General features: G+C 43.4%; 1 protein-coding gene across 2 annotated transcripts; it reads left to right on the top strand.

Moving 5' to 3' along the window:
• Positions 1-327: 327 nt before the first annotated feature.
• map3k3 (mitogen-activated protein kinase kinase kinase 3) lies at positions 328-17,567 on the top strand. 2 transcript variants are annotated; one of them, XM_037089159.1, is made up of 18 exons: positions 328-1,386; positions 1,476-1,753; positions 5,736-5,799; positions 6,302-6,423; positions 7,489-7,529; positions 8,138-8,237; positions 8,477-8,590; positions 8,823-8,943; positions 9,732-9,865; positions 10,195-10,268; positions 10,461-10,528; positions 10,865-10,960; positions 11,075-11,236; positions 11,385-11,533; positions 12,596-12,727; positions 13,241-13,370; positions 13,518-13,695; positions 14,504-17,567. In XM_037089159.1, exons 3-18 carry the CDS (start codon positions 5,796-5,798, stop codon positions 14,730-14,732), a joined length of 1,854 nt encoding a protein of 617 aa, XP_036945054.1. In that variant the 5' UTR covers positions 328-1,386; positions 1,476-1,753; positions 5,736-5,795; the 3' UTR covers positions 14,733-17,567. The 2 variants fall into 2 exon arrangements, with proteins under 2 accessions (XP_036945054.1, XP_036945053.1); XM_037089158.1 differs by having other exon boundaries at positions 328-1,753.
• The last annotated feature ends 1,691 nt before the right edge of the window (positions 17,568-19,258 follow it).

The following is a 19,258-nucleotide window of genomic DNA, read 5'->3' as shown; positions in this document are numbered from 1 at the left end:
TTCCCTGTAAATTAATGCCAAAATGCCCTAAAGATTTCAATATTTCTGATTAAATTCATGAGGTAGGGATGTTTTCTTGAACTGAGGACTGTTAAAACATGACCAAATACTTTGTTCTAAATATACAGTGTACATAAGTGGATGTGAATGTTCCCGATCATATCAACCTTACTTGTAATAAAGTATTTTTTACAGCGTGGTAAAATTGGCTATGAACACTCCGTCCACCATCGCAATCCAATTTTCCTATTGTCTTGAAGGCAGCATGAGCCTGAACTACGTCACAGTTGCTCCGCCCATTAATAATACAGTGCGCGCTCCCGCAGTAAGACTTCGACCGAGTAACAGCGCGTCCCCGCAGCTGCACAGCGCTACTTTAGATAGTTTGGTAATCAGAAATCCCCCTGGGAATAAATCCGTGTTATTACCTACGTGTGGACGAAGAGCAGTCGAGCGTTTGTGGAAACATGGACGCGACCCTGGAGGACAGCTTCCACGGCTCGTCGGAGGCATAAAAAGCGGGTTCCGGTGGCGTTATGTTTTTCTGTCAGGAAGTTTGACGCATTCGGCTGAAGATTATTTCTCACTTTGTTTTGGTTGGGGCAAAGTTTGTGGACCGCGATCGGCCACGGAAAACACGCACGACAGCCCGGTGGACGGTGGACTCTGACGTTGGAGAAGACTGCGTTTTGTGGATATCACATGAATTCTCCAGGAACCGTAATGTTAGGATTGTAAACATCGATGCTCCAACTTGTCTTCGCCTAACATAACACAACATATCGACTTTATGTGCTTATTAAAACGTATGCAGGTTGTGTTTTTTTCACAGACAGTTTCATATAAGCCAGTTTTTGCGTCATGTGTGAACCCCATCATATCGCGCACTGAATCAAATTCCCCTGCACTTTTGTCTTGTCACAGGCCGGAGATCGGCCTGCATGTAGTCTTCTGCTGTTATGTTTAAGATCCATATTCAAGTTGCCATGCGATGCCGTTATCTGCAGGGCACTCGTACAAGTAAAGATATCTCCAGGGTTACCATTTTGGACTCCAACCTGGCAACACAGTGAGGAAAAATCTGCAAACTTTGCAAGAACAGAGGCCATCAAAAAAAAAAAAAATCACGGAAATCGTTCGGTCTTTTCCTCTGGCGAGCTCATACTCACAAATGGATTTTATACAGGCCATGCCGTTATTGTTGCACCTTGTTTGGTAGGGTTTTTTTTGTTCCTATAACACACGGACATGGGCTCCCGCATGCCTCAGAGAGTTGATGTCGAGTGTGACCTCTGAAAATGTTTTGGAAACGTGAGTTTTTTCCAGAGATCCGGAGCTGCAGCAGAGCAGAAGTTTGTCTGTGGGCCACAGCTGGAGCAGCCTGATGTGAGCTTTTCCATCGGAACATTTTCTCGTCAAACCTCACAGCTGTCTGATGTGACCGGGGTCGTTTTTTTGTTTTGTTTTTTTTTCAGCTCGGAAAGTATCTATTAGTGTGTGTGTGCTTTCGTTTTTCCGTTGAAGAAGAAGAGCCCCTGATACCTGAGGGGGTGGGGGGTGGTGGGTCAGGCCCGCCATGGCGCCCCCACACTCACACACGCTCCCCGGTGTGTCGGTGTGACGGAGGGCACCGATGGACGTGAGCAACGGAACGACCTACTGCGTCATCTCTGCCTCGAGACACCGGTGACCGGCCGGCCGCACGCGGGGGAGAAGCCCGGGCTTGTCCCTACCGAGGTTGTCAAGGCGACAGGTGAGCGCTGTGTGATGTGCACGTGACAGGAGCGACAGGTATATGATGAGCTGGTTGTGCTGTGGTGTTCTCCTCTGATTGAAAACAGAATTTTCAGAACCAAGATACTAAAAACAAAGTATGTGAATGTGTTTTTACTATAAAAACAATGTAATATTAATTTTAATTTTCCCATAACACATAACTCATTTATTTTGTTGGCCTCAAAGTAGAAAGTAAAATACACAATGCTCAAAAGGAGTTAGGGATATTGTGATATGGGTGCATACAGAAGGTTGGAAAACTTTTTTTGTAATGGTCTTATGTAGTATTCTAATATTTCGAGGTACTGGATTTTTGATTTTCATTATCTGTAAGCGTGATCAAACTTAAAACAAGAAAAGGCTTGAAATATTTCACTTTATGTGCACCTAGAATATATGAAAGTGTCCCTTTATGATTTTCATTACAGAAAACAATTAACTTTTCCATGATAATCTACATTTTTTGATGCACCATATGTAGCAGTGTACTACATTGGGACTGGCAGCTAGTTGCCATCTTGAGTCACACCACTGTTATCGTCCGGGCAGTGGGCCTGCATTCTGGTATGCTTGTATGACTAAGTAATTGAGAATGGCTGACCAAACTGATGAGGTATTTTAGGTAACACTGTGGAACAGTAAATTCGATTAGTCCACCTGGTAACCAGCACATCATTGGGTTGATATGTAGGAAAAAATGTGAGATATAAGACTGCACTTGATTTTGTTTTAAAGTATATAAACTCAGATGTTACTCTCTCAATGTATAGGGATGCATTTGCTTGAAGAACAAACCTAGTCGATCAATAAGAAGATTTGGAACGAAAACGCTACCGGTATAATGCATAGACCTGAAGAGTTTGGCTGAAGAGAAAAATCATCACATCTGTGTTAGTCAGCTGATACCGATTGAAGGTATAGGCCAGGGCGACAGCTGTGTTTACAATAATAATAATATTCTGATGTTTTCATGTGGCTGTTTTGTGGTAATGGAAGAAATAAAGATTACACACATTTTATTGTGACCATCATACCACACTATAATACACTATATTAATATCTGGAGAGGCCGTGTTATCACCAGTGACTCAATGCTTAGATATGTGACTTTTTGATCTACTTATCACACTGCACACTTGCTTGGTGTTGTGTTCCCTCAGCACCTTACATTTCTGCTGGATCGATATTTGAAATAGATGGATTACTCATCTGCAATGTGAAAATGTTATATAACTGTGTGACCATGCAAATACCACTATTATTCAGAAAGATGAAGTGATGGTAATGGGAGACATAATGGAGTGTGTAGCAAGATCCACAGACCTTGTTGAGAGCAGTTTCATATAGGAACTATTTACTTTCTACTAAACTACACCCACCAACCATATCACTGTGCCAAAGGAAGCCTGCATCTACTCATAGACAAGAGAGTCATGATGGCGCGGGGTGTAAACATCGATTGCATCCTCCTCAGCTGAGCTGTAACGTTAGCTGTCCATGAGCAGTCACATGCTTCCTTCTGCTTGGTGACATGAAAAAAGAAAATACTTTCTATGTGAACCAGCTCATAACAGGTCTGTGGATTATCTTGAGTAACCAAGTCATGATTTCTGCACAGGGGCATTGCTATTAAGCTTTAAGGCCTATGTTCGACAACTCACACCACAACTGTCTGGATGAAGAAATAGCACTTAAGGTATTTTTAAGGTGAACTGTCCCTTTAAAACACTACAAAGAGCATTTGAAACTCTAGCCAAGGAAAGCACTAGCAGACTTGTCGAGATTGCAATATTCAAATGTGGTGGGTTTCTCTGAACCCGAAAACACATGTGCACCTGAGACAGGAGACACATCAGGCCAGGGGATTTTGCTGCGAGGCACTAAGTCCAGATGCATCACCGGCCAAAGACAGAGTACGAACTGTGGCTGGGAAAAACAGCCTCAGACTAAACACCTCTTGAAGCAGACAGAGGAGAGGGGGGGAGGAAAATCCATGTAAATCCTGCTAGTCCTGGAAATGTGATACAAGGAAAATAAAGCGGGCACAGCTGACTGGACTGGTAGAGCGCAGCCTCCTTCTCCGCTGAATTCCCTGCATTCCGCCTGGGAGGTAATTAAAATCAGCAGAAGCAGGAGAGAGAAGCGGGGTAGCTTGAGGAATAAACACAGAGGTGACTTGTTGTGTTGTTGACCCCTTGAGTTACACAATTTTGATCCTTTTCTCTCCAGACCCTCCTCTGTTATCTCTGGTGAACATTTTGTTGGCAGAGTGGAGCTAATGGACTGTCCTCAAATGACTGCGCATCCACGCAACTTGTGGGGGATTTGCACAGCTCATAAACTCTGTGCTATTTAAAAGGGAATAAAAATCGCATAAGCGTGAAGTTTGAAGGGGCTGAAGGACAAAACTCCTTGGCACCTACTCTGCTGGCACGGGAACACGAGAGTGGCAGGAGCTTGAAAGCAACGTGGCAACGGTCCGCCAACCGCAGACGGACATGCCCGGCATTCCTGTGGGTGATTATTACCCAGAAATCCACAGAGTCAATGAGTTGCCCCAGGTGCCGCTGCTGCCCTTTTTTGTATGCGGAAATAGTTTCCCGCTTCAGAGTTTTATTCTCAGACGGCCTTGCAACCTCCTGTGTTCATCTCGGTGTCTGGTGTTTCTCTATCCTTTTTTTGTGTTTTTTGTTTGGTTATTTTTTGGTCCCGGTTATATCGTTAAACAAACAGGTCAATAGTTCTATAGGCTTGCCAGGCACCTTACCACAGAAGCAATACACATGGGTTCACTGGCTGCAGGATATATTTGAGCAAGGTGAAGCAAGCTCTGTGTTGACATGGTACATTGTACATGTCGCCAGATGTGAAAGATCCACTCTGTGTACAGGCTCTTTATCAATGTCAGCTGCATTCATTGAGTCATAATGGGCTGCATTATCTGCTTTCCACCCACAACAAACCCCTGGCTTAAAGTTAGTGCACATTAAATGATCTACCAGGAACCAAAAGAGCAAAAGATCAGTGAATTCCTGGTAAAGATAGTTTATTTTAATCAACTCTCTTATTGTCTTTTGGTTTTGTTACCCATTTTATGCTTTTGTTAAAAGTCTACTGTAATTGTGAAAACTAAGTGTGTGTATTCCTTTGTTGAAACTATTTTAATTCACTGGTTTATTGGTACAAATTCGAGGGAAACCCTCTCCATTGAAGGAAATGCCTCAGTTTATAATGCTGTTGACGCCTTGAACAGGCCGGATAATATTGCCCTGTTAACATCAACAGAAGAGTTATAACACAGCTGAGTTGGGGCTTTGCAGCTCGTGCAATCAGAGAAGCTTAAAGCTGGAAGATGTTTAAAATGGCAGAAAACTCCCCGTAAAAAACACTTTTCCCATATGAACTGTGCCAGACCGATCGCTGCCAGGCCAGCTCGAATTTTCAGCCGTTTCCAATTGTCGTTCTTTCTCATGGGCAAAACACACAACACACATTCTCGCATGCACTGCACACTTTCTCATTCACTCTGGCCTCCAGTCACAGAAATCTTTACGTCTGCGTTCTGCAAGGCTTAGGTTACATTTTTCACATGTGTGTAAGGAATTATGCATGAGAAAGGGGCTGTGCTCTAAATGAAAATTAGGCTCTCTGTTTATTGTCACATTAAAACACTCTGCCATGTCATTTAATTACCTACATCCACTATAGTAACGGTGCAGTGCAGCCTTCAGGTTTCATACTGTGATTTTTCTTCCTCCTCATCACTGAGCTGTTTTATGGACTTGGAGTCACTTGCATGCTGAAGTTTTGTGAGACCGGGCGATAACCTCGGTCCTATGTCTGATTTAACGTCTCACATCCTTTTGCTCTGTTCTCCATGCAAAAAAAAAAAATGAACAAAATCTCAGTAATTAGACGCCTTTCTGGCCACTGACTAATTTCTGTTTTTATCACTGCAGGCTGTGGCTGGTTTGTTTCTGAAGACCGGTTTGTAGACCTCGCACACAAACATCGCCACAATGAGTAAGTCTTTTAATTTCTGATGTAAGACAGGCTTTTCAGAGGGAAACACACTCACACCAAACAACATCCCTGAGGCCAAAGCCTGTTCTAGCTGCTGCCCCAGACACTGTCGGGTGAAGGATTGGTTATATGGAGATGGGGGTCTGGTTCTCTCCGCTGCCCCGGGGCTGTATGATGTCTGTCCAAGCTACACAAGGAGAATATTTTCTCTTCGTGAGCTAGTCCAGCCGAGGCAGCGCTTGCCCTGAGATCAAACATGGGAATAGGCATATCAAAAACACTGCAGTCCTTCCCTGCCTCTAATACTCTGTCACAGGATAGTCTCCATATGGCTATCGTTAAAATTGACCGACTAATTGTCCGCACACACCTTTTGGTGCAGCACTGAAAGTGCAAGGGACTCATATCTCTCTCTTTCTGTCACACACACACACACACACGCATCAGTTTTCCAATACACATTCTAACTGTGCATTTTCCCCCAATCCATTATCCTCTTCAGATGAGAGACAGGCGCTCCACTCTATAATGAAGGACCTGGTTGCCCTCCAGATGACGCGGCGCCAGCCTGTGTTACCATATGACAGCGGCAAACCCAAGGCACTGGCCCAGGCCAACAGACAGGTGCGGTATAGTGGCGTGTAAAGTTGTCCTCATGAACCAGGATTTAAACCCAGCAATAACGGAATTGGTGCTGAGTGACAGGGTAACACTTCATGATATTATCCAGGCTTTACATAAGTCGCAGTGCTCAGTTACATTGAAATATTCTCGGATTTAGCTGTGAGCTCCAACATCTTGGTCACACATGTAAAACACACATTTTACGGACGTTTTCTTAAATTCACATACATGAAAGGTGGTTCGCGTGTGGTTCTGGAGAGGCAATGTAGCCAGGCGTGTGGGCATTAATCTTCAACTGTCCTTTAGCACACAGTTACAACACTGTTGGGGAAAACTAAACATTCGTGTTGAGACACTGGATCTAGAAGGCAGGAGGGCCTGACAGCGCTTAGAAAAAATAATGTTTTTCCTCATGACTAAGGGTCTGTTGACTGTAAAATCAAAATTCAGACCACTGCTACTTAAAAAAACCTTGCCACTGGGTATCACCCTTGCAGGTATATAAATATATTCTTGTTCCTTTCAGTATTTCCCGCGGCCCACACAGATAGCTAATTTAGCAAAATGACAGATGGATTCCCAAGATAGCCACCCACTACTCTGCTGCATCTGAAATGTATTAAATTCAGTTATTTTTTAACTTCTACACTATAAATATATTCTGCTCATGTGGAAAAGCAGCCAGTGAGCCCACCCACCCTCGCTTTTCTACCGCAGCTGCAGCCGCGGAGAATAGTTAAAGTGGACAACTCATGTGCAGTGCAGTGTTTGCTTAAAACCAGAGATTGCCCCCTCGGGAAAGACAGTCTCCACCATTTTCCCACCTCAGTAACTTATGTTGGACATGAGTGGAAGCGGGTTTTCACAAATGATACGTAGCAATGGAGGCTGTGCAGAGGAGAGTGATATGTCTTCGAACAATCCTGTAATGTGCGTGTCAGTTAAGTCTTTTCTGACAGGAAAATCACATCTCTTACAGTCGTGATTGTCCGTTAGTTTTGTTAGTTGCACTTAGATGATCTTATCTGTTCACTCTCTGACCTCTCTGTTTCTTTTTTGTCTCAGGATGATGTCAGGATAAAGTTTGAGTTCTCAGGAGAGAGGAGGTGAGTTTACTTTGGGCTTTTTTTTTTTTTTTTAGATGCATGGTGTGTGTGTGTTGGCGTTTAACATGCATACACTGTGAAAACTCAACATATCTCATTACTCTTCATTTAAGACAATCATTGAGAAAACAGCATTTCAGTGAGATAAATAAGACTTGTTTGGACCATTTTCGTTTGTTGTTTCACATATTTTCAACGTGGCATTTGTATGTTCAGTGTATATGCACATCTCTACATACAATTGAGAGAGAGCATTAACTCACACAGAGACATAAACACACTCAGTCAGGCATGCTGTTCATGTCACATGTTCCAGTTCATGAGAAAGAGCACATCTCAGAGTCAAACACACACTCCAGTACTTAATCCAGACTGGTATGTGAGCTGGAGAATGGAAGGGGGAAAGGACTGTGGTTTGTCTGTGGCTGCCAGCACAAACCACAAATATGCAAGGTGCACTTAGAGGAATCTGCACGCACCAAAAAGAGCAGCTTTTGTGGATTTTGCTTGCACGTGTGCATGTAACTCAGAAGAAGTTTCCTTCGCAGCCGCTACAAATCTCTCCTAATCCGTCTGTCTGCGTGATTTCTTGCTTTTTTGATGTGCAGGATCCTGATGTTTGGACGACCTGTGCAGTTCGAGGAAATCCAGCAGAAAGTTAAGGCCGTTTTTGGCCAGCAGCTGGACCTGCATTATATGAACAATGAGGTAAAGTGGAGGCTCTTGTGCTTCATCAAAACCAGTGTTTCCCCATTCACTCTGTCCTCAACAAGAAGTCCTCAGATGCCAATTCTGTGTCTGTATGTGTTTCCATATTTGAAATGATGACTTTCATTTTATTGTCTGTCGGTCTATCTGTATCTGCATCTATATAACCTTTGCTTGCAAAACGTGATACGTGGTATATGGGTTTTATTTCCGTGTGTGTTTATCTTGTGTCCTGGCAGTTGTCCATCCCTCTGCGAGGTCAGGATGACCTGGACAAGGCGATCGACCTGCTGGACCGGAGCTCCAACATGAAGAGCATCAAGATCTTGCTGCTCACTCAGGAGCACAGCAATGTAAGAGACACACACACTCTTTCTCTCTCTCTCTGTCACAGCCGGGAATTCACAGCGTAGCATTGCACCACTGCCATTTCTTCACCATAGAGCCATGTTGTGAAAAATCTTAATTTCCTCATTATGTTTACATCACACTGACTGTCCTGCTGACATGACGCGACTGTTCAGTCGTGTTTTTTGAAGCATGGCTTGACCCTCCTGTTCTCTTCCTCCCTCTTTACACCTGCAGGCCTCCTCTCCGTCCCACCACGTGCCGTGTAAGCAGGTGAGGATCAAGTCCTCACAGTCCACTGGAGACGTTAGCACGGCGTATCAATCCTCCGAGCCCAGGGGGCGCCACCTATCAACCGGTACCGGTATCTTTTACTGTCATTCAAAGTTCGGCCTAATCTTCTCTCTAACATCAGTTCACACACTGATTCAAAAGACCATTTTGGATTATTCTTATCAAACCCCAACAATGTGTTAATATTCGGGTCTGGATTGCTGTCATAGCACTCGGCCACTGCCACTTTTCGCTACCTCAGTTTCCCTGCGTGTCACCCTCTCTCTAGCTCTCTCTCTCTAGCTTTTCTTTCTTTGGCTTCCCCTTTTAGCAATGGCTCCTCTTCCTTTTCCTGTTCACCATCACTAGACGGTTCTTGCTGGACAGCAGCCAATCAGATTACAGAAGGCTATTAGTGTGCTGAACCAGTGGCCTGGTTTAGGATCCTTTATTTTCCCTGCAGCAGTGGATGAAGTGGCTGCAGGAGGACCCGAGGGCTTGAGAGCTTGAGAGCACCGGGCCATAAATATTAAAACCAGCTCGCAACTGTTGCTCCTTTCAGTCAGAAAGCAATCAGCACTTTTGTTTGTTGTTTTCTTTATACTTACGGCACAGGAGGGAGAGAGGGCCCCGCTGAATATGTACGTTCTTTTGAACAGTGTTGCAAAAGTTGCTGCATGGATTTGTGTTTGAGTTGCATGACTGTGGTCTCAAAAGCTCATTTTTGTGCTACTTATTCTCAGAAAGCATAAAATAGATTTCAGGACAGATAAAGAGCTAAATTGATTATGCAAAAGATTCAGTCCATAGGCAAGTAAAGACCATGATATATTTAAAGTTTCCTTTATGCTCATACCTGCTGTCTAATCCCAGGTTCTCAGAACACGGGGCGCAGCTCGCCGCCTCCTGGCTATGTGCCTGAATGCCAGCAGAGGATCGCACGCCAAGGTTCATATACCAGCATAAACAGTGAGGGGGAGTTCATCCCTGAGACCAGCGATCAGTGTGTGAGTCATCGCTTCGCTATTAACGGGGGAAAATCCACCTTAAAATAGAAATCTTGTGGTGTGCTTATGATCTTAGGCTATTGCGATTTGATCTCACAAACAACTTTTCCTTGAAGCTTGAATCAAGACCTGTTCTCATTTCTGAAGTTGTTTTGGTCATTCATTGAAGTGTAATTAACATTGTTGACACCATTATCCATTGCCAGGTGTAAATTGCCAGTGCATACACTGGGTTTATCCCCTCTTCAAGTTTTCAAATGTGAAATTCAGTTTAAGGATGGATGTCACATGTGCAGACACACCTTCATTTTCCATCGTGCCCTGTACAGGTGCTGGATCCCTGGAGCAGTGCCGAAAACTCTGTCTCTGGAAGCTGTCAGTCTCTGGACAGCAACTCTGACAGGTGAACAGTCTTTTCAAAACATTAATCGTTGACGCCGCCTGCCAGGAACCTACTAGTCATGACGGTTTTCACTGTTTTTCCATTGCATTTCCATAATTGGCGTTTGCAAAATTGGAAAAACTGTAACATGTTCAATGTAAACACCAAAAGGAAGCCTCTCACGCTTCTTTCCTTCCTTAAACTCTCCCACAGCCCCTCGCTGAGGAAGTCGCGCATGCACAGGGCCAAGAGTTACCCTGATAATCGTCAGGAGTTCTCAGGTGAGAGCAATCCACAAGAAACGCTCCTTCCAATGTTTAACATTCTCAGTGTCCAGAGGGAAATATTGTGTTCGAGCAGCACGCTCACCTCTCATGGGATAAAGCAGTGTGACAGCCTATGTAATGGTAGAAGATTTCTATAGATGCATGTTTCAACCCAAAAACAACCATGAACAGTCAATTCAAGTTCATATCTGCTGAGTTCTTCATGAGTGTAAGTTTCAAGGGAGTGTAATAAAGTAGCTCACGTGAATGTTGTGTGACTCACTGTGCAGCTGAGCTAAACTGTGTGCGAGTAATCCTGCTGACCTTTCACCTTTGGGTATTTGTTTACAGACAGGGAGAATCATGTGTATGACAGGGTAGCAGGGAAAGGGGGCACCTATCCTCGAAGGTACCATGTCTCCCTGCATCATAAAGACCACAGCGAAGGTAAGACGATTGGTATCCTCTCTCCATTTATCCACTACGTCCTCCCTTTGCGCTGTTTACTCCCTTGTAATGAGATGTTAACCTCGGCTGGCCTCTTTTCTGCTGTGCTTTCAGGCCGTCGAACATTTCCTCGAATTCGTCGCCCCCAGGGGAACCTGTTCACTCTGGTGCCCTCACGCCGGTCGCTCAACGGCAGCGAGGAGAGTCTGGGCAGCTGGCAACTGGTTGACGCTCAGGGCAGGCTCCGCCCCCAAGAGCGTTCTGTCGCACACAAGTGTGAGTTTGGATCGAGAGGAAACTATCAACAAAACGGCCATAAAAAATACACCTCCCCTGTTTGGATGGCAGAAATAAATCTCCTTCCTGTGATAATTGAAATGGTATCTTCTGTATTTTAAATGTTTTTTTTTTGTTTTTTTTTCAGCTCCCAGTGCTCCCATGACGTGGCGACGGGGAAAACTACTGGGCCAGGGAGCATTCGGTCGGGTTTACCTGTGTTACGATGTGGATACTGGGAGGGAGCTGGCTGCCAAGCAAGTCCAGTTTGACCCTGAGAGTCCAGAGACCAGCAAGGTGAGACACTAACGTGGATAGTCCAGCTTTTAATGTTTTCACTGGGACAGAATGCCTGGTCGTCTTGTGACTTACCCTGTCCTTCTAGTGCTTCACACTATTGTTCTGATATGCTACCTCCAGCTGCTTCAAAATGTACATTTCAGTCTTTTTGGTAATTCTTAAACCTGAGCTTTGATTAATTCCGACGCTGTAAAAGCGCCAAGAATGACCTCATACGTGTTAATCGGTTCTGGCTATCACGCTGGAATGCAGGTTGTTAATTATTAATGAATCAACTATCTCACAAACACATCTGATCAGAGGTCAGGAGTTAAACCACACAATCCTTATTTTATTCATGGACACAGAAACAAAATAATCAATCTGCAGGAAGGAAATTCGAAAAAAAAACAAAACACAAGAGGTGGAATGTATTCAAGAGGTTTTCTTTCCCCCCTGAACTCCCCTCTTCCTCATTTTAATGTGTTTTCCTGTCTTTCACAGAGAAAACATGCACTGTCACTTCCTGTATCTGAAAGGAGCCGCGTGTTGTGGCTGGCGGTGGGGGTAATGGGTCAGCGCTGCCTTGGCCTCCCATCACCCCTGCACACTGCCGCTGCCTGCTTGTGGCAGATGTGAATCGGTTGTTTCTATTTATTGTCTCTATTTCTGTGCATCTCTGACTTGTGTCTCTCTCTCATTCACTCTCACTCTCTGTCTCTCTGCCTCGGTTGTGGCCTCATCCTCTGAAGTAAACACAGGAACTTCTTTTGGGGAACTGTGCTATCGGCTTTCGTTTACTTTCTGCTTAAGGTTTCACTTTTGGCAGAGTCAACGTACGGTCAAAAATCCGTGATTGTTATCTCGGTGCTCAAGGTTCATTTGTTTGTCACCAGCAGTAACAGATATGACATCCCGCAGGGCTCCTCCACGTCTAAAAAAAACCACACACATTTATTTGCAAGCGAAAATAGCAAATCAACAAAGATGCATCGTTCAGAAATGACAGCTTGAATGTTTAATTGGGCTCAGTTGAATCTTCGGTGTGTAATTTCCCCACTTCTACTTGTCTCTGTGCAGGAGGTCAGCGCTTTGGAGTGCGAGATCCAGTTGCTGAAAAATCTGCATCACGAGCGCATAGTTCAGTATTACGGCTGTCTGAGGGACCACAACGAGAAGACCCTCACTATTTTCATGGAGTACATGCCGGGGGTGAGTCTCAGCAACTTCCATAATCTTTCAAGAGCTTTGATGTTTGATAAACTGAGTGATTTAAGTAAATAATTGTAGGAGAGATCTTGATGTCAGATCTTAGGCAGTGACTTAAGAAATTCTGTGAGTGCTGTGTGAGGAAACAGTGACCTTTTTTCTCTAAGGTCCTGAGTTCCACAAATTCATCGTTGAGCATTTCAGGGCTGCTGCATTTCTGGCATTTTCATCTCTCTTGCCACCTCTGAATGTCTGCTTTCCAAAATCAATTCAGGTATCGCATACATTTGCAAACAAGGCCTTCATAAGCAATCACAAATGCAACAAAGGTCATTTTAATCCTTTGTTTAGTTTTTGAGTTTAGTTCACACAGCGACTTATGCCAGATTTGAGCATGACTCTGATGTTCGTAGCTCAGACCTTTGGTGACTGGGTCGATCAGTAGTCTTTTACCCTGGATGTGTTCACAGTCTCTGTGTTGTTCCACTTAGTTAATGCTTGCGTTCCTCCTCTCAGGGTTCGGTCAAAGACCAGCTGAAGGCCTACGGAGCGCTGACAGAAAATGTGACCCGGAAGTACACAAGACAGATCCTGGAGGGCATGTCCTACCTGCACAGCAACATGATCGTACACAGGGATATCAAAGGTAGCCCTGTTAAACTACAGAGGCTTGAATATTATACAGTTGAGACACTTGATAAATGTTTGGACAGAGTTTTTAAATACAGCTGTTTGTGGAGAGTGATTGGTGGGATAAAATATGTACATGTTCCATGTCAACTGTTGCTCTCAGGCGCCAATATCCTGCGGGATTCAGCCGGCAACGTGAAGCTGGGAGATTTTGGTGCCAGCAAGAGGCTGCAGACCATCTGCATGTCTGGCACCGGCATCCGCTCTGTGACCGGCACCCCCTACTGGATGAGCCCGGAGGTGATCAGTGGAGAGGGCTACGGCAGGAAGGCTGATGTCTGGTAAGACACACAGCATTGTAGTTTAAAGATTGATCCCAGTTCAACAAGAAGTGGTGGTTTCTTAGGGATGGATGTCATGCTTGAGCTACATCACAATTAGTCCGGATGGTTTTTATTGAAATTATTGCTAGGAGCATCCAAAATTTGAATCCAGTGTGATGTGAATTAAATATACATATATACTGACTTTGATGGGCAAGTTTGACAGATAAAATAAATTCATGAGGTGCTGCAACACAGGACCATGAAATAAATAGTGAAATAATTATATGTGTTTATTTTTTTTACATGAAATGAATTGTTATTTTGATTAATTAATGACACATTCAATCAATTATGTAATGGTGTATTTATTTATTCAATTATGGCAATTTTGGTCCTCCATACAAAGTGACTGAACCTGTTCTCTCAAAGAAAAAACTTATTAAAGTAATTGAGGCCTCTGTATGTAACCCAGTTCCTACCACACTCAGCACAGCAGACAACATTCTCTTACGCAATCTGATTGGGTGGTGACCTGCCAGGCGAGTGATGTGATTGGCTGAGGGCCAGTCAGACAGGTCGTAACAGAGGTTGGTATGTTCCAGGTTCTCAGCCCAGGCTGGAGGGGGAGTAATGCTCCTTGTGCCTCCCAGACAGGTAGACGAGGCCCTCAGCTGCCTGTGTGTGTGTGGAGGTTTACACTGGAAACATTCCTGTCAAGCTTTAGTGTCAAGCAACTGAGACATAATATGTGGTATTTGTTTCAACTTGTTATGTGACCCCATTGCAGATTAAGCTGAAGCAAAAACAATCGTGTCTTTTACAGGAGCCTTGGTTGTACGGTGGTGGAGATGCTGACAGAAAAGCCTCCATGGGCTGAATACGAGGCCATGGCGGCGATATTCAAGATCGCCACCCAGCCCACCAACCCACTGCTGCCCTCGCACACCTCCGACCAGGCACGGGACTTCATTAGCTGCATTTTTGTGGAGGCCAAACACAGGCCCAGTGCTGAGGAGCTACTCAGACATCCTTTCTCCCAGATTCTGTGCTGAAACCTGCCTGGTGTCTGAACTTCATCCACAAAGTGGCACAGTAGCCTCAGCAGTATCTGTAGCTTCCTCTGAACCATCCATGACAGAAATCTGGACATGGATCTAGTCTCAAAATCAGTGTTTAACGCACTGAGCACTCTGCCGTCTTTCGGATTCTTCAAGAAGACTTTCAGACAAATCACAGTTTGACAACAGCACTCAACAAAGCCCTGAAAACTGATGCCAGTACATGCCTTTACAAGAGTCTCCACCGGGAGGAGACAGAACACAGATTGAGTCTTCAAGCCTTCTTAGATACTCACACTCCAAAGTCAGCATTATTCAAGTCATACACCAGTTGTGTCTTCACAGAATTTCCTCTCCTGTGTTTACGTTCACTGCGTGAGCAGTTATGAAAAATGTGAGGAAGCCCCTGAAGTGTTTGAACCTTTTTTTAAGCTACAGCAGGCTTTAAGCTCATGTTGATGTTGAACACCCCTGATGCACAGCAGTATTAAATGGACAGAATTGTTCTCCTTATTTTTCCACATTACTCACACATACGTATTTTATACGTAGAAGTCTCCACCCTTAAACCATAGCTTTGGTAAAAGCTAGTTTTGATGCACTTTTCCTTTCAAACTCCACATTTGTGTCGATGGTGTGAGATTGAGTGATGCCACATGGAGTAGCTGCACTGGTGTTTAGGGAGAATTCAGCCATTGGAACAAAGTCCGGTTTTGGTTGCAGCCCTTCAGAATCAAAACATAATAAGTAATCTTACAGATAGAAAATGTATTACCACCCTCAACAGAACATGATGCAGGGAAGCTGGTTGCCCCAGTTTGTACCTTTTTATATTTTACAGTTACATTAAAGTCACAGTGCCAAGAAGTTTGTCTGAAAAGTAAATGTTGATAATCAGGTGACCTCCAGGTATTTAATAGATATTCAGGCAACTGCACAACAAAGAGATTTTTAACACGTCTCTCAAGCTGCAATCAAGTGTTCAACTCTCCTACCCTCTAGCATTTCCAAGCGGTGTTATTGTTTGCGCCACTTTTGCAAAGACACCTGGAACGTTTTAGAGTCGCAATTAACATCAACACATGATAGAAAAACATGACTTCATTCAGTCATTTAGTGTGTAATGAAGATGTGAGAGCAGACAGAGATGGTTCCAGGCTGCCGACCTGACTGGAATGCTAGTTGACCTTTTTCTTTTCCTGGGTGACTTCATGCCCAGTGGCTGACATAATTGTGTAGTGAAAGCCGGGTTTATAGGGAATTATTGTCAAGCAGATGGTGTCATTATTCAATAGACATTACAGTGCACCATCAACATTGACTTTGTGATGATAGGCTAAGTTTTTTTGCCAGCAGAAGAGTTTTTGTAGACTCTGGAAATAGCTTCAGAGCAGCGGTAACTTCAGCTTAAAGATCAACAGCTACTGAGGAATAACTTTCTCTGTGACTGTATGAAATTGTAATAGATGAGAGGCACAAACTTGGACTGCAGCTCCAATTACTTTTAATGATTCTCCTTAAAGAAAAAAACTCTCCTTCCACTGTCATTACCAGTATTGCTCTCCTAAAGGAATCAGTGCATTCAGTATAGTCCAAGAATTCAAATCAAATAATCTACCCATCATGACATGTAACTGTGCTCAAGGGAGCTGAGGGTGGACTCCTCCCATTATTATTCATCCCTTTTGCCTCAGTGTGACCTGCCCTCCTACCTGCCATCCTCCTCCTGCAGCTCTTCAGAGGAGAAAGGTATCTCAGTCGACAAAGTGCCAAAAAGGGGGCAGATAATATATGACGATGTGGACTTGGTATCAGTTGGAATGTGAAAGTGAACTGAACCCTAAAAAGCCTTAATTTGGAAGTGATCTTACTGTTCATGTGTGTCTGACCCAAACATCCCTGACTGAGAAGCCTTAACTTAAAGATCGATTTAAAATCAGATGCACTTTTATGTAAAATGAATGTTATGGGGTTGGTTTTGTTTTTTTCTCTCAACCAAATTTGATTTTGTTTTGTTTTTTGTACTTCAAATGTGAAAATTGCTCAGTTTTTATTTATATCCCCATGTCCATTCCAATTAGATTTTATAAGCATATATATGTATAAATATATTTTTTATATCTAGACTGTGTCAAATCTGATGATACTTTCAGGACTTTGTGTCCTTGAAAATAAATCATTGAAAGCAGCTGGTTTTGCAGACATTACAGATTTGGGGTTTATAAATGAAAAATGGGTGGAAAACGAACTCTGGCTGCCTGGTTCATGTTCCAGCTCAGAAGAAAAAAAAAAACTTTCCACACGTCTTTAGCTATACATTAATGCGACAGTGTTACCTGACAGGTTACGTAAACCTTGCATCATCATTTTGGCCGTAACGCTTTGACACATCAATGAGCTCTCATGAATGAAACCTTTGATGGCTAAATTTGAAAATGCTGGGACTAGTTTTTGTGTGATTTCAGTGTTAATAATATGATTAATAGGTGTGTGTGTGTGTGTGTGTGTGTGTGTGTGTGTGTGTGTGTGTGTGTGTGTGTGTGTGTGTGTGTGTGTGTGTGTAAGCCAAAGACAAGCGGGATCGGAGCCAGTGCTGGATTTCAGAGTTCGCTTTCAACCCAGATGACGACTTTGTTTATCCCAGGGTTCAGACGACGAGTCCAGCATTGACTGATATTCTGAACAAAGGGCTTACTGCTGCCTTGATGCTAATATGAGAACTTGATATGTGGGCTGCTACAGGCTAAAGGCAGCTAAAACATGTTCATTGTTGAAAATAATGCAGCGAGATAAAGAACCCTGTGGTAAGCAAATGAGTACAAACTAGTTTTTTTTAGAGATCTATATGTGTAAATGTATGATTATGTATCATGACATGACTTGCAGTGCAAAGTCAAATGTATCAAATTTATTTTACAGCCAGAAAAGAGTAGTATGTTTAATGACAGTGTTTATATATTATATATATGTCATGCTCTCGCTCCGAAACAAATAAATAAATTGTTTTTAAAAACTGTGTCACACTGTGGTAGCTTGTCCAGACCCAGGGAGTCCAGTTAATGAAAGGGAACAAGGAGACTGAGCTCATTGTTGGCAGTAAGAAGCTACTTGATTGATGCACTCTTTTTTTCCTCTCTCGCCCTCACTCTCTCTCCTTCATTTTGTGCCTTTCTCTATTTTATTTTATTTTTTTTCATTCTCATCTCATGAGGAAAAACAGGAGGCAGACACAGGAAGGAGAGATTTCTACAGCCGTGTCTGGCTGTGAGATGGCAAAACAGAGTGCATCGAACAAAGGGCCTTTTTCTTGAATTTGCATGACACGGACATGGATTGCTTCTGAAAGGTTTCGTTTTTTGTTGCCTTTAAGAACTGATTCATTCCAGTTTGCCCTCACAGTACACAAGGGGAGGTTGAGGACTGATAACTCAGTTAAAGAGGACAATTTAGGGCACAGAGTGTAAACCAAAGAATCTGTTTTGTGTTTGTTTTTTTTGTATTTTTCTGTTTTCCTGAGCTGCACTAGTCATACTCCCCTATTGTTTTCTCATATATTGATACTTCAAGGTTAATCAGAAGAGAAAGATCCTCATTGACTAATTTTTTAACAAAGTTAAGAAACAAACTTGGGGGGGCTTATTATGAACAGCTTGTTCATCAAGTTATGGTAAATTATTTCTGAGTTTCTATTATTAACTCATTATCATTGTAACGAAATTCTGAGTTTGGATTTCTTCTTCAAATCTACATACTGCCCCTTTAAGACTCCTTGGAAAGCAGAATTAGATATGACTGACATCTTACTGGATGGACAGCAACGAAATGTGGTTAGCACATTCATGATCCTCAGAGGATGAATCAACCTTAACATTTAACAGTCGTCATCAGGTTTTCAGGATTTGATGACCAAATTCAAACAGGCGTACGGTTTGAGAAACAGCATCAGTCTGTATCTGAGTGCTGTGCTTGTTATGATGTGTTTGTGTGGTATGCGGATCTCTCTGTATGGTGTGTTTGGGCCCCCCAGCATTCCTGCTGACAGGCAAACTGGAGCTTCGGGCCTGAACCTGGTTCTCCACCGGCCCTCTTTGTGGCTGCACTCTGTTTGGGCCCGGTGGTGCTGAGTCATATAGCCGGGTTGTCTGTCCCAGTTAAGCTCCCCTGATTTTCACAGCTCATTCCCATGAGGCCTTGCTGGTTCAGCATATCCCTAGCATTTAGATTTGCTTTTTTTTTTTTTTTACCTGTCATGTCTCAGGGTGAGGAGATGTACCTAAGAGGTCCAGAGGGTCAGCAGCAAGGTACGACATGTCCTGTCACCAGGTAGACAGGTAGATTGAAATATGATTTGGCGGGCTCATTGTGTGTGGTCAGTGTATTTGTCATGAGTCATGGTGGAAAAGTACATTTACTCATGTACTGGACTGTTATTAACTTTACACTTCTACACGACCAAATATTAGATAATACAGTGTGGTAGTTTTTACTCCACTCAGGTGATTGTGGATTATGATTCATGA

Source organism: Acanthopagrus latus, chromosome 23 (genome assembly GCF_904848185.1).
Source record: "Acanthopagrus latus isolate v.2019 chromosome 23, fAcaLat1.1, whole genome shotgun sequence".
Classification (NCBI taxonomy): domain Eukaryota; kingdom Metazoa; phylum Chordata; class Actinopteri; order Spariformes; family Sparidae; genus Acanthopagrus; species Acanthopagrus latus.
Note: the sequence above shows the minus strand (reverse complement) of the source record. Positions and strands in the feature narration are given on the sequence as shown.